Below are 12,015 nucleotides of genomic sequence, written 5' to 3' on the forward strand. Positions count from 1 at the left end.
CAGTCTAAACCATCATCCGTGTAGTAGTTTGACACTTTAAAAAGGGTCGGACATATTCAAGAGATTAGCTGTCTAAAGAATTGCAGAGATCTTTGTTAAAATAATGTTTGTACATTTCTGGTGCAGGGTGAGAAATGTTTTCATGAGGATCTTTATGTGATATGAGGCCGTCCCTGGATAATTTGTTTGTTTGCTGTATCTGCCATGATAAACAACTGTTACTTGAAACATTTAAAATCATTTCATGCAAAGCAGAATATTTTAAGGAACGCCAACCTTAAAAAAGCATGTAAACTGTTTTTCCCTGACTTGATGTCACTGACGGATGCATGTCATCGGTAGTTTTGCCCATGATCAAATCACATTGGATATGTCTGGTCCTCTTTAAGACTAACTACATCTGTCTCTCCACTCTCATCTTCTGGTTTGTGGTATCACTGTAATCAAGTGGTTTACAGCGCACTGTGTGAATGCACATATTATTCCAGGAAAGTAACAGTAACTATATTCCTGACCACCAGATCTTTCCATGACCCCTGTTTATGTCGCTCGAAGTATGACCTTGACCTCATGGGAACGCGGCCAAGATGGAAGGTCTTGTTCAGGCCCCCTGCCTCCTTGCAGAGTAGTGACTGGCAGACGTTCAGGAGCTCCAATCCATCATTGTTCCACCGTTCTGCGTTGTTCAACATTAAATTTTGGATGGCCTCCATCATTTTCTTTGTGGAATGTCTTAGAAACTGATACCCACAACCACGACACCCACAACCTTCTGATCTCAAGTCAGGCGCACTCCGTGCACCATGCACCCTAATATCACGACCTTCTTCCTCTTTTCCTAGGGGTGAACCAAAGACATGGTATGGGGTGCCCGGATTCTTGGCCCCAGAATTTGAAGCTGCTATGAAGGCGACTGCCCCAGAGCTGTTTGAGCAACAACCTGACCTCCTCCATCAGCTGACTACTATCATGAATCCGAATGTTCTCATGAAACATGGTGTACCAGTAAGTGACATTTGTTGCTATAGCTCTTGGCTTTTCAGGCCCTAGGCGAGATCATCCTTGACCTTAAAGTCATGTTTTTTCCCCGTCTTTTGACAAAATATGCCAAATCTAACAGAATTTTATCATCTCTTTCTGCCTTAAGTATGAATTTTTATCGGGCTTTGGTGGTGCCCATCTTGGACGGGAGTTTCATTAGTTCCATTCTTTACAGGTTGTGAGAACGAATCAGTTGGCGGGTGAATTTGTGGTGACCTTCCCGCGGGCATATCATGCTGGATTCAACCAGGGTTACAACTTTGCCGAGGCAGTCAACTTCTGTCCGGCTGATTGGGTGAGTAGATCCTCTCCGCGCTCGACGTTTGAATGATAATACTATAAAATAACAGTACCTCTGTTAGCAGACTCATAAGGACACTGATTAAGGGCAACATTTTTTCATTCCGAGGGTGTCCCTGATCTACTCTACTACCAGTACTTTTAAGTAACGTGTTCTGACTGTGGTGATGAGGATAAATCTTGTCATGATGTGCACTGATTGCATTATACGCTATTCTGAACCACAGAAGTCAACTGGGCCAGGGGGTCACTTCCGAAGAAGGGGTATGCACATCCGCGTTGATAGAAATTTTTTAAAGCCCCTTTCGGCAGGCAAGCGTTGGCAGAGAGCAGCTTCAGACCAGACCCCTTTCAGCTAGATGAAAAGTGTAATCTGTCCCGCAGCAATGTTGCTATGACATTGGTTAGTCGACCTGGTAGCTTTTGTTGAAAAATCAGGGCTTCCCCACTTTTCCCAGGTAAAGATTATAATGCAGCAGAAGGTTGGTTTAGTAATTCTTAGCAAAGCTCCACTGAGTGGGGGCTGAAGATTTCCCGCACGGGCCTACTGCTTTGATAGAAATAATCACCCTTTGCCCGCTTTTTCCAGAACAGATGTGCATAGGCCTACCCCTTTCTATTGGAGTGACTCCATATGTGATCACATGTGTGCATGCCATGTGTAAAGTAATCAATTTTGGAATTATCCATTGTGAAATATCTGCAATAAGCCCTCCGTAAGCTGTGTTGCGTTCTCTACATTGAACGAATCGTTCCTTTCAGCTTCCCATTGGACGAGGTTGCATCGACCATTACAGTGAGCTCCGCCGGCACTGCGTATTCTCCCATGAGGAATTGGTTTGCAAGATGGCCGCCGATCCCGACAGCCTCGATCTCAACCTTGCTGCATCGACGCATGCGGACATGTTGGCGTTAGTTGACAGGGAAAAGAAGCTGAGGAAATCGTTGTTGGACCGGGTTAGTGATTTTTTAGCTTTTGCACTTTATTCAGCTCCAGTATCAATATTTTGGTCCTTAGGGAGTGTCGTCTGCTGAAGATGATGAAATAATTTTTGGAGAATTTGAAGAGATATTGTTCAAATAGTTACCATGACCAATTTTCCTTCAAATTATTTCATGCTCTGTTCTTATATTTTGAGAAAAATCATGTTATAGATACCGTCTGCTCATCTCTCTGACAAGTCTGATCTTGTTCTTGTTGCATTACCACTAAGACGTGTGGCCTTGGTTGATTGATTGGGGATAAAAGCTGTGGCAAATTGCAACAACCAGTCTTAAAATATACACGTAGGCTGGCTATTTGAAAAAATTTTACCGGGGCAAGCTAAAAGAAAAACCATTTCGGTCTGATTCTCGTACAGCGGGAAAGCGATGCAGTTTCACAAGCTCTTTTGTCAGTTTATAATATCATTGCCGAGCCAATAACATGCATCGAAAATAATCCAGCGCCTGTGAAACCCACATGGTTTCCTGCTTTCACCACCGTAGCGAAAATGGGCCTTTATGCTGTTAAGATTTTGCCCAAGTTGTAAAGGCTGAAATAGGTTTCAGCCAAAAGACCTGCCATGCCAGAATGGCTACGCAGGCAAAAGTGTCTCCCATGGATCTATGAAGAGGATTAATCATCAATCTCAATCATAGGCCCATCCACGTGGTTCCATCCATAGATCGATGATGGAGAATCTCCATCAAAAGTCAATGGCTGGACACTTGGCTCGTGTATCTGTTTCATTAACTGTGTGAACCACTACTCCGGACGCATACAGAGTTGACATTTTGATTTGTACAGCTAAGCTCCTCATGTGACTTCAGGTGATAAAGGTTTTTTTTTTCGCATTTTGCTTTTCTTCAGGGTACAGTTGAAGCTGAACGGGAGGCATTCGAGCTGCTCCCCGATGATGAGCGGCAGTGCGACTTCTGCCGAACGACTTGTTTCCTCTCGGCGGTGACGTGTAGCTGTAGTCCAAGTAAGAATACGAGTCTTTTTGTTGTTTTGCTCTGTTAAAGGATGATGTTGCTTACTGTGCGCATGATTTCTGTGCTGTCCATTTGTGAAGGTATCTTTTAGAATGTACCAACAATTTTCTTCAATGATTAACCGATAAAATGAAGAAAAAAATACTTAGGACCAACTTTCCCCAAGTCATGCGCTCAACAATTCTTGTATTAGCAAAATCTTGATTCTCCAGAACTGCAGTATTATTTTAAACTGACGATGTCACCGCGTCATTATAACACGGTCATTGGAGAGTTTTAACCTCTTGGCCCCCCTGTTACCCATCGGCTGCCCAGCTTCTCAAAGTTGATTGGGTCATGGTGTGTGTATGGGACTGCTTTGCAACACCGACGTCATGGGGAATTGTAGTGCAAGTCATGGGATAGCCTAGCTTTTGAACCTGGACCTGCCGCATATTGGGGAGACGCAATCACTAATTTGACCATCACAGCTCTCCAAGATATAGTAATTTGACCATCACAGCTCTCCAAGATATAGAATATAGTAATTTGACCATCACAACTCTCCAAGATATAGAATATAGAACAGGGCAAATTTTTGCCTCCAATGAAAATGCATCGTATGCTAAAAGCTGAAACAATATTTGTAACTACAAATTCAAGTCGTCTCCTTTTCTTTCAGATAAACTGGTCTGCATGAAACACGTCGACAAATTATGTAAGTGCCATCCGTCGCAACACTGTCTGCGTTATCGCTACACACTCGATGAATTACCCACAATGCTTCACCGTCTGAAGGTGCGAGCGGAATCGTTCGATAATTGGGCGATCAAGGTGAAAAAGGCTCTGGAAGCGGACGGCAATTGTAAACAAGGTAAGAAAGCGTCGTACATAGATTTGGGTTTACATATATTTCATGGTGGGTTTACATAGATTTTGCACTGAGTTTACATAGAGTCACAATGTCAATTGTAACTTGTCACAAAGAACGAATGGATCAGTCATAAAAGAAGAAGGCCACCACGTTGGGTCATGATCTCTCACTTTTCACCCTCAGGTCATGGGATGTAATGTTTTTCAAGCCTAATCCAGTTTATGTCAAACATTCCCCTTGTCTGCTATAACGATCAGACAGTGAAGTATAAACATGGTATTGTTTATTTCAAAGAAATAATATCCTGTCAGATACCCCTCCCCCCTCCCAAAAAAAACATTCAGTGTTGAAAAAACGCCCATGATATGTTCTCATTTTAAGACCACACTGATCCTAGCTAGGTACACAATGGGGCTGGCCAGATATTTGATATGGACTCATCTAGGCCTTTGTGCAGGTATTTACTTTGGTATGAGGGAGACAAACTGGGATGGGAACACCCCTACAAAAGTGCTTCGGGCTCTGTCCGACAGTGTATAAAGGCCCGGTGTGTTTTAGCACTTTGTCATGGAACTTATTCTGAAATTTTCTATTTCGAATTCAGAGCTGCAGTGTCTGAAGGATTTGGTGGTCGAGGCAGAGGAGAAGAAGTTCCCACCGAGCGACCTGCTAGGCACCCTCACCGCTGCTATCACCGATGCGGAGAAATGCGCCAGCGTGGCGAATCAGCTTGTCGGCCGCAAAGTCCGAACGAGGTTAGTTGGGTTTGATATTCTGTTAAAATGTTCAGTATTTACCCATTTGCATTTACTAGTAATTTGCGGAACAAAAAACATGCCACCATGATTTTGTCCCTTTTCCAAGTGTCCAAGAACAAAATTAGTGGAAATTTGAAACATAATGCCTCAGCTGAGGAAGTACCTTTGGCATCTCACCCCCCTCCCCCCCCCCCTCCCATATTCATTTGTAAGGTTTTGGTGTCAGTACTAAAAAATCTTTGATGACCCCCCCTCATATCCTTTTCTATTCTGTTCGTAGCACTTCTACCATTGGGACAAGGTATATACATGTTATGTGTATTTTCTTTCTACAATATACTATACGGAAGATCCCGATAAAGTTCTCCATGTACATAACTTTTTCATCAGGTGCTGTCTTTATTTCAAAGTATATTTGTTGCTTTATCATCTAATCTAAATATTTAGCTGATTGCCAGTATTGAAATAATAACAAAAAAATACCAGTCCTCATGTGTGGGTCATGTAGTTAAAGGGAACTGGAACCGCCGAGCGATTTATTCAACTTTTCGACTTTCACCGCCCGAGAAAGTCAGACTTTCAACTTCATATTCGAGTTCAGATTTGTAGCTCCGCCCCCAGTGCCCGAGCATGCGCAGTTCAATTTGTTATTATTGAGGATCATGTGAGAATCACGCTAGTCATGCGATCTTTCATTCATGAGTTTTCGTAGTAAATTCCATAGTAGTGACGTCACTCAATGATTGACAGCTAGGCGCCATGTTTCATTCATGCCTCGTTCTGATCACCCGATACGCGTGAAATAAAAACGAGGTCATACGAACTGGCTCGGCGGTTCCAGTTCCCTTTAATAGCATTTTCCACGATTGTAGAAACGTCGAACAGAACTTCATGAAAAGTTATGCAAATTTGTGTTTATATTTCTGTTTTTACATGTACACTGTATTTTCACCTACATGTATGCATTCTGTTATATTCTCTCCAATCTGTGATCCTGTAATGCCGCTGTCAAGAAAAGGCATGGACCCCCCTCCTCAGACATTCGCATCCTACCAGTTATTGGGTGATATGAATAAAGACTAGCAAATGCTTTTATCTAAAACTCCATGTACATTTACACTGGGCCTTTATGTACAAAACTGAAGTAAAAGCAATTGCTAGACTTTATTCATATCACCCATTGTCTTAAGTATTGTCCCCCCACAGTCAACTGGGACTTGACTCGCCACTGGAGGGGGATGATCCGTGCCAAATTTTTACATCTGCATAAATGTCTATTTATTATGGGCACTGCTGATACCTTTTAGTTCTGTTGCATGTAATCCCCTTTAATCCTTCCCTTCCAGGGCGGCAGCTAACTTTTTGGTCAAGGGGTGGAAAAAAAACCTTGCCCATCGTCTATCTGAAATCAATCAAAAAACACATTTGCCCCCCTGACCCCCTCTTCCAGCTACGGCCCTGCCTTCTTTAGAAAAAACACAGAACAAACAGCTATGATATTGCATTGTGGCAGCTATAAATTTTAATGGTGATATATTGTACAAATGTATCAACTTAAAGGGGGACTATCGGCAGGAGCAGAGGGGCTAATTTGGCCATCTTCAGGTGACTAATATAAGGGCCCTGGGTCATGTCATATTCAGCACTAAATATATTCCTCGTACAAGCGTGAATCATTTTGATGTACTGTGAGATGTGAGAGACCCCTGTTGGCAACTTCGTGTAACTTTATCTTGCCTACCTAGCTGCTGCCTATATTGTCCCTTTAAGTTTTCCTTCACAACCTTTGTTCATGATGTGCCTGCTAAAACTTTCTGGTTTGCAACATATTCTCTGAACTTGTATTTTAAGAAACCTAAAATGTACGATGGCAGTACTTATACAATTCACTCTCTGAGTTGAAGTACGTGAAGAGGTATAAATGACACACAACCTCAGTATTGTCTTGAAAACTCAGGACACTATTAACTGGGGACTAAACTTGGAGGAAGAAATCATCTCTCTCAATTCATGTTACTGTTTCAGGAACCGACAATCAGGTGACACCAAGTACACGGCCAAGCTGAGTCTGAATGAGTTGGAATGCTTCATAGAGCAGGTGGATGACCTGCCCTGTATCATCAAGGAAGGCGCCCTTATCAAGGTTGGTATGACCTAAAGACTTTCATCGTAGAACAGGATATATCCGTTGGTGCCATTTTAAGAAAATGGCTTGGTCCCAAATTGGTTGTTTCCATTCAATTTGACCTATCTAATCAGGACACCTCTCTATTAAGGACAGCACTTGTTAGTCCCGAGGGTGTCCTTAATAGAGAGGTTCTACTGTGATTTCTTGACAGTATTCTGTAACGTTTCTTCGTTTTGCAGGATCTCCTTCAGCGAGTGATCGATTTCCAAAATGAGGCTCGCGAGGCCCTGGAGGAAGAGACGCCAGACTCGGAAAAGTTAGAGCGTCTCGTCGACTTTGGTGTCACGCTAGATGTCGATCTTCCGGAGATACCAAAACTGAAGCAGGTCCTACAGCAAGCTCACTGGTTGGATGAAGTGCGTAACACGCTCGCAGAGCCGGGCACCGTCACGCTCGATGACATGCGGAAACTCTTGGACAGCGGCGTGAGTTTGGCGCCACATACGGCGGTCGAGAAAGCGATGGCGGAGCTTCAGGAGTTGTTGACGATTAGTGAACGGTGGGAGGAAAGAGCTAGGATATGTCTACAAGCAAGGTAACTTGCTGCTTGACTTCTTCATTAAACAACTGGCTTGAGCAGACGCCCCCAAGACTTGAGCAGACACCAACACCTGACATTATTTCCCCAAAACTAGGTTATACATTGGGAAAAGTTTGCCCTTTGTAACTTGACTTGTGCATCCGCCTAGTGACTTGAGCAGATGCCTGCTATTATTTCCCCAAAACTAGGGAATACATCGGGAAAAGTTTGGCCTTTGTCAATTGACCTGTACTGTGGTAACTGACTTGAGCAAATGCCCCCAGACTTGAGCAGACACCTGCTATTATTTCCCCAAAACTAGGGAATGCACCTGACAGTATTTCTCCAAAACTAGGGAATACACGGGGAAAATTTGATCTTTGTAACTTGACCTTTACTTTCAACCGTTGACTTGAGCAGACGCTCCCTGATTTCACCAGACGTTAATACCTGACATTATTTCTCCAGAACTAGGGAAGACATGGGGAAAAGTTTGAACAAAAGGTGTTCATATTAGCTACCTGAACGATATTTCCTCAAATTGTTTCCATTATATATGTCACAGAAGACTGGAGTGCCAAAAAATCCAAGATAAGTTAATGACGACGTGCATGAGAATTACCTGAATACCTCAAAATACATGTTTTACTCTTGATCTTTTCAGACCTCGACATGTGCTAGCCACGCTTGAAGCAATCATCAACGAGTCTAAAGGTATCCCCGCTTATCTACCTAACGTGGAGGCTCTAAAAGATGCGTTGAAAAAGGCCAAGGAATGGACATCCAAGGTCGACTCTGTTCAGAATGGGGAACTTTATCCGTACTTGGACGTCCTTGAGAACCTTGTGAATAAGGGACGTCCGATTCCTGTGCGACTGGACCAGCTGCCTCAAGTCGAATCGCAGGTGGCCGCTGCAAAGTCGTGGAGGGAACGCACGGCCAGGACGTTCTTGAAAAAGAATTCTACGTATTCGTTAGTTGAGGTGAGTATTGGGTGGGTGTTTCTGAAGTTTGGGTTGGAATATACATTCTGTGTAGTGAACCTAATCCCCTTTCACGGTCTTTGCGTGCATGAGTTATAAAACCAAGGTTGAGGCCCAAAATATTCCCCTCCCCAAAGTTTTGTTCAACTGTGCTAGGTTTCATTTCACTTGAGTTGCTCACGTTTGCTAATAATTGGGCAGAAATTATAAAAATATTTTTTTAGCCTGGGTATATATTTAAGACCCTTCCTGAAGCCTTTTCTGGCCCTCAAAATGAAAAAAGTCTGCTCCTAAGTGCCTGGTAGCCTCCTACTTTTCCTGAGTAGCTGGTTACTACCAGAACTTTCAAACCCCCTGTTTGCCCTCAAGCAGGTTAAGATCCCGCCTTGAAGTTTGTCACAAAGTGCCAAAAGTCAAAAGGTGCAACTCCAGGCCATGGAAAGTGAAGCCAAAAATCATAATATTCTAGTTTCTGAGGGGGGAGGAGGTTGGAGGAGAAACTAAAATATGTGACCCACCACAGAAAAATGAGTCGCATGTCGCTTTGAGCTTGACAGGTTGAGACGGACTGGTTGTTCATTTCACTATTGTCTGCCTATTGTGAAATCTGAGTGTGTCAATATCTTCTATTATGTCCTGGTGTCATTTTAGGCTCATCTTCTGTGCTACATGCGAGCCATTTTGCTGTGGTGGGTCGCATATGTCGTTTCTATCGGCTTCACTAATTTTGCGACAGCCCCTAAATTTTCAAACTTTTCGTGTATTTCTAGGTGTTGTCGCCGCGGGGTGACATTGGCGTGTACAGCAGCAGTAAATACAAGAAGAGGAAGATGAAGGAAGGCGAACGGGAGAAGGAGAATCTGATCGCCGCTTGCATCTTAGATATCAAAGTGGAGGAGCAGAGGGATCCTATGGCCATGGTAAGGAAAAGTGCTACGAATATCGGGGAGTGACGGACTCATAATCAAGTGGCCGTGGGTTCGACTCCTAGAAGGATGACCACTGTTTCGTTTTTGTGTCCTTTGGCAAGACACCTGATCCTATTTAGTATTTTGCTTCGTCCGTTTATTATACGTTCAAGTGAGACGTAAAACCTATCTTCCTTGTGCCTGTTGTCTATGCCAAGGCAAGACCCCACCAAGCAAGAAACATGAGTAGCTTGCGATGGACTCCTCCTCGTGTCTCTGACCGATGCCAAAGTAGAAGTCACTAGGCCAATAACCCCAATTGGTGCGTACGTGTAACAACCAGCATGCAAAAGTGATGGTGTGTAAAATGGCTCCTCCACGTGCGAAGTGAACACTGAAGAAGAGGATGGACATACACTTGCCCTGGAATAGAGAAGGTCTTCGTTTACCATTATACTATGGCCAAGGTCAACGGCTGACTACTTGGGTACAGATGTCGTCCAGTATACCGGCCATGCATCATGCAATCAAAATGTCGGCCTATCCTCTCGATTCCCTAAGTTTGAATATGAATTATGTATGGCAAACTGCATACATGTATTACAAAGTGAAAAGTCAAACCCCTCTGCACCTTGGTTCCTAAGATTTTGTTTAACTTGGACTTTGTGTCCTTCTTTTCTTTTCCTTCTGTGGACAGCATTTGATATGTCACATTTGAATATTTCCTATTCCAGGTGAATGCATTTAAACAAGCTGAACACACGGAGGTAGAGTCCATGCGCGAATTACGGTCACGCAATATGGAGAAGCACCGCAACCACGAGGACGGGGATGTCAAGTACTGTATCTGCCGTAAGGGGGCGTCCGGGTTCATGCTGCAGTGCGAGCTTTGTAAAGATTGGTTTCATAGTAAGTTGGCAATGTTCTCGTTTTCCTGGACACAGCAGCGGTCAGTTTAGGGATATCAGTGGTGTAGTGCTTACAGCGCTGGGGTCGTAATCGGATTTTTGTTTCCCCTCTGAGAACGATCTACCCAGTTTGGTCATTTCTTTGTCCTCGAGCAAGACACCTAACCCTGCATTTTTTTATGTCTTTCAAATGAGTTGTAAAAATCCGATGTTACTTGAACTTGGTGCCTATCAGTAGTGTCTATCAATATGACAACCCTGTTGGATTTTTCCAGAGGTATGGACACTAATCATTGGCTACTGTCCACCTATGTTTTTTTGAAAAAATGTCAATATTTGCATCCAAAAATTACATCATCTTCATCTCTTACACTCTCGTTACCTCTTATATTTCAGGTCAATGTGTTCCATTACCGAAATCCACAAACCTGAAAAATAAAAGTTCACACGCTGCGATCATACAGGCGGCCCGAGATCTCAAATTCTTATGTCCATTGTGTCTGCGCTCGCGGCGACCGAGACTAGAGACAATCCTATCGCTGCTCGTCAGTTTACAAAAACTGCCCGTGAGGCTTCCTGAGGGCGAGGCTCTCCAGTGTTTAACAGAACGTGCCATGGCCTGGCAAGACCGAGCGAGGCAAGCGCTCGCGACCGAAGAACTCGCTTCAGCGCTGGCGAAGCTAAGCGTACTGAGTCAGAAAATGGTCGAACAAGCGGCGCGGGAAAAAACTGAGAAAATCATTAATGCCGAGTTACTGAAGGCTGCTAATAATCCGGAACTTCAAGGACACCTACAGACAGTGACGCAAAGTGCTTTCAGTGGGAGCGGATTACCGGTACAGCCGAGTTTGATCGAAACGCCAGTGCCAACTCCAACCTCAACGTTACCAGTGGTACCTCTTTCGCCGATTCCCGCTGTGGTTAATCAAAGTTCAATCATTATGGATACGGAGACGACCCCGATGCAGGTTGACGTGCCGTGTGAGGTGCAGCAGGAAGTGGAGATACCGCCCCCACCACTGGTGTCCAACGCGATGTCGTCAGAACATGCGTATTCCTCGGCGTCAAAACCCAATCCTAGTAAGAAAACATCTTTCATTTTCACGTCCTACACACAAATCCAAAATCGGCCCAATAGTATTTGCAATTAAACTGTTCATCTATGTCTCCAGAAGAAAGGGTTAAAATCCACCGAGAAATAAATTTGGTATGGAAAAAAAAGTACAGAGGAATTTTCCACCGTGACTGAGTTTCGTATTAACGACAAAAACTGACGTGATTTACCAATTCTGCGTTTACTTTACTCTCACTTTCATACTCTTACTCTCCAGATGCTTCGCCGAGGAAACATCAACGAAAGTCGCCACTGGTTCCTCGGCAATTGGAGACCCCCGTCTTGGAGCTCTCCGACATGGCCAAAGCGCAGCTTGAAGAACTGATGATGGAGGGTGACTTGCTCGAGGTCTCGCTCGACGAGACGCAACATATCTGGAGAATCTTGCAGGCGTGCCAGCCCAGGCCGGAGGAAAAGTTCATGGAATTTGATGTATGTGGGGCAATTTTAGTCATGATAATGTCT

General features: G+C 43.9%; 1 protein-coding gene and 1 non-coding gene across 5 annotated transcripts in view; both read left to right on the plus strand.

Annotated features, from left to right (window-relative positions):
* LOC135491540 (lysine-specific demethylase 5A-like) overlaps positions 1-12,015 on the plus strand; it is a 44,504-nt gene that overhangs the window by 25,002 nt on the left and 7,487 nt on the right. For 3 of the 4 annotated variants that reach the window (XM_064777509.1, XM_064777510.1, XM_064777512.1), the window contains 14 exons: positions 843-1,005; positions 1,217-1,336; positions 2,104-2,298; positions 3,194-3,308; positions 3,980-4,171; positions 4,776-4,926; positions 5,210-5,230; positions 6,955-7,072; positions 7,297-7,652; positions 8,302-8,620; positions 9,391-9,540; positions 10,263-10,437; positions 10,833-11,516; positions 11,768-11,982. In XM_064777509.1, coding sequence (XP_064633579.1) covers positions 843-1,005; positions 1,217-1,336; positions 2,104-2,298; positions 3,194-3,308; positions 3,980-4,171; positions 4,776-4,926; positions 5,210-5,230; positions 6,955-7,072; positions 7,297-7,652; positions 8,302-8,620; positions 9,391-9,540; positions 10,263-10,437; positions 10,833-11,516; positions 11,768-11,982 — 2,974 coding nt within the window. The remainder of the gene's footprint in view (positions 1-842; positions 1,006-1,216; positions 1,337-2,103; positions 2,299-3,193; positions 3,309-3,979; positions 4,172-4,775; positions 4,927-5,209; positions 5,231-6,954; positions 7,073-7,296; positions 7,653-8,301; positions 8,621-9,390; positions 9,541-10,262; positions 10,438-10,832; positions 11,517-11,767; positions 11,983-12,015) is intronic. The other variant, XM_064777511.1, reaches the window with a different exon arrangement.
* On the plus strand, positions 1,504-1,568 carry LOC135491878 (small nucleolar RNA U54). Its single transcript, XR_010447957.1, has one exon. It is a non-coding gene; the product is annotated as a small nucleolar RNA U54 (small nucleolar RNA).

Source organism: Lineus longissimus, chromosome 7, assembly GCF_910592395.1.
Source record: "Lineus longissimus chromosome 7, tnLinLong1.2, whole genome shotgun sequence".
In the NCBI taxonomy this organism is placed as follows: Eukaryota; Metazoa; Nemertea; class Pilidiophora; order Heteronemertea; family Lineidae; genus Lineus; species Lineus longissimus.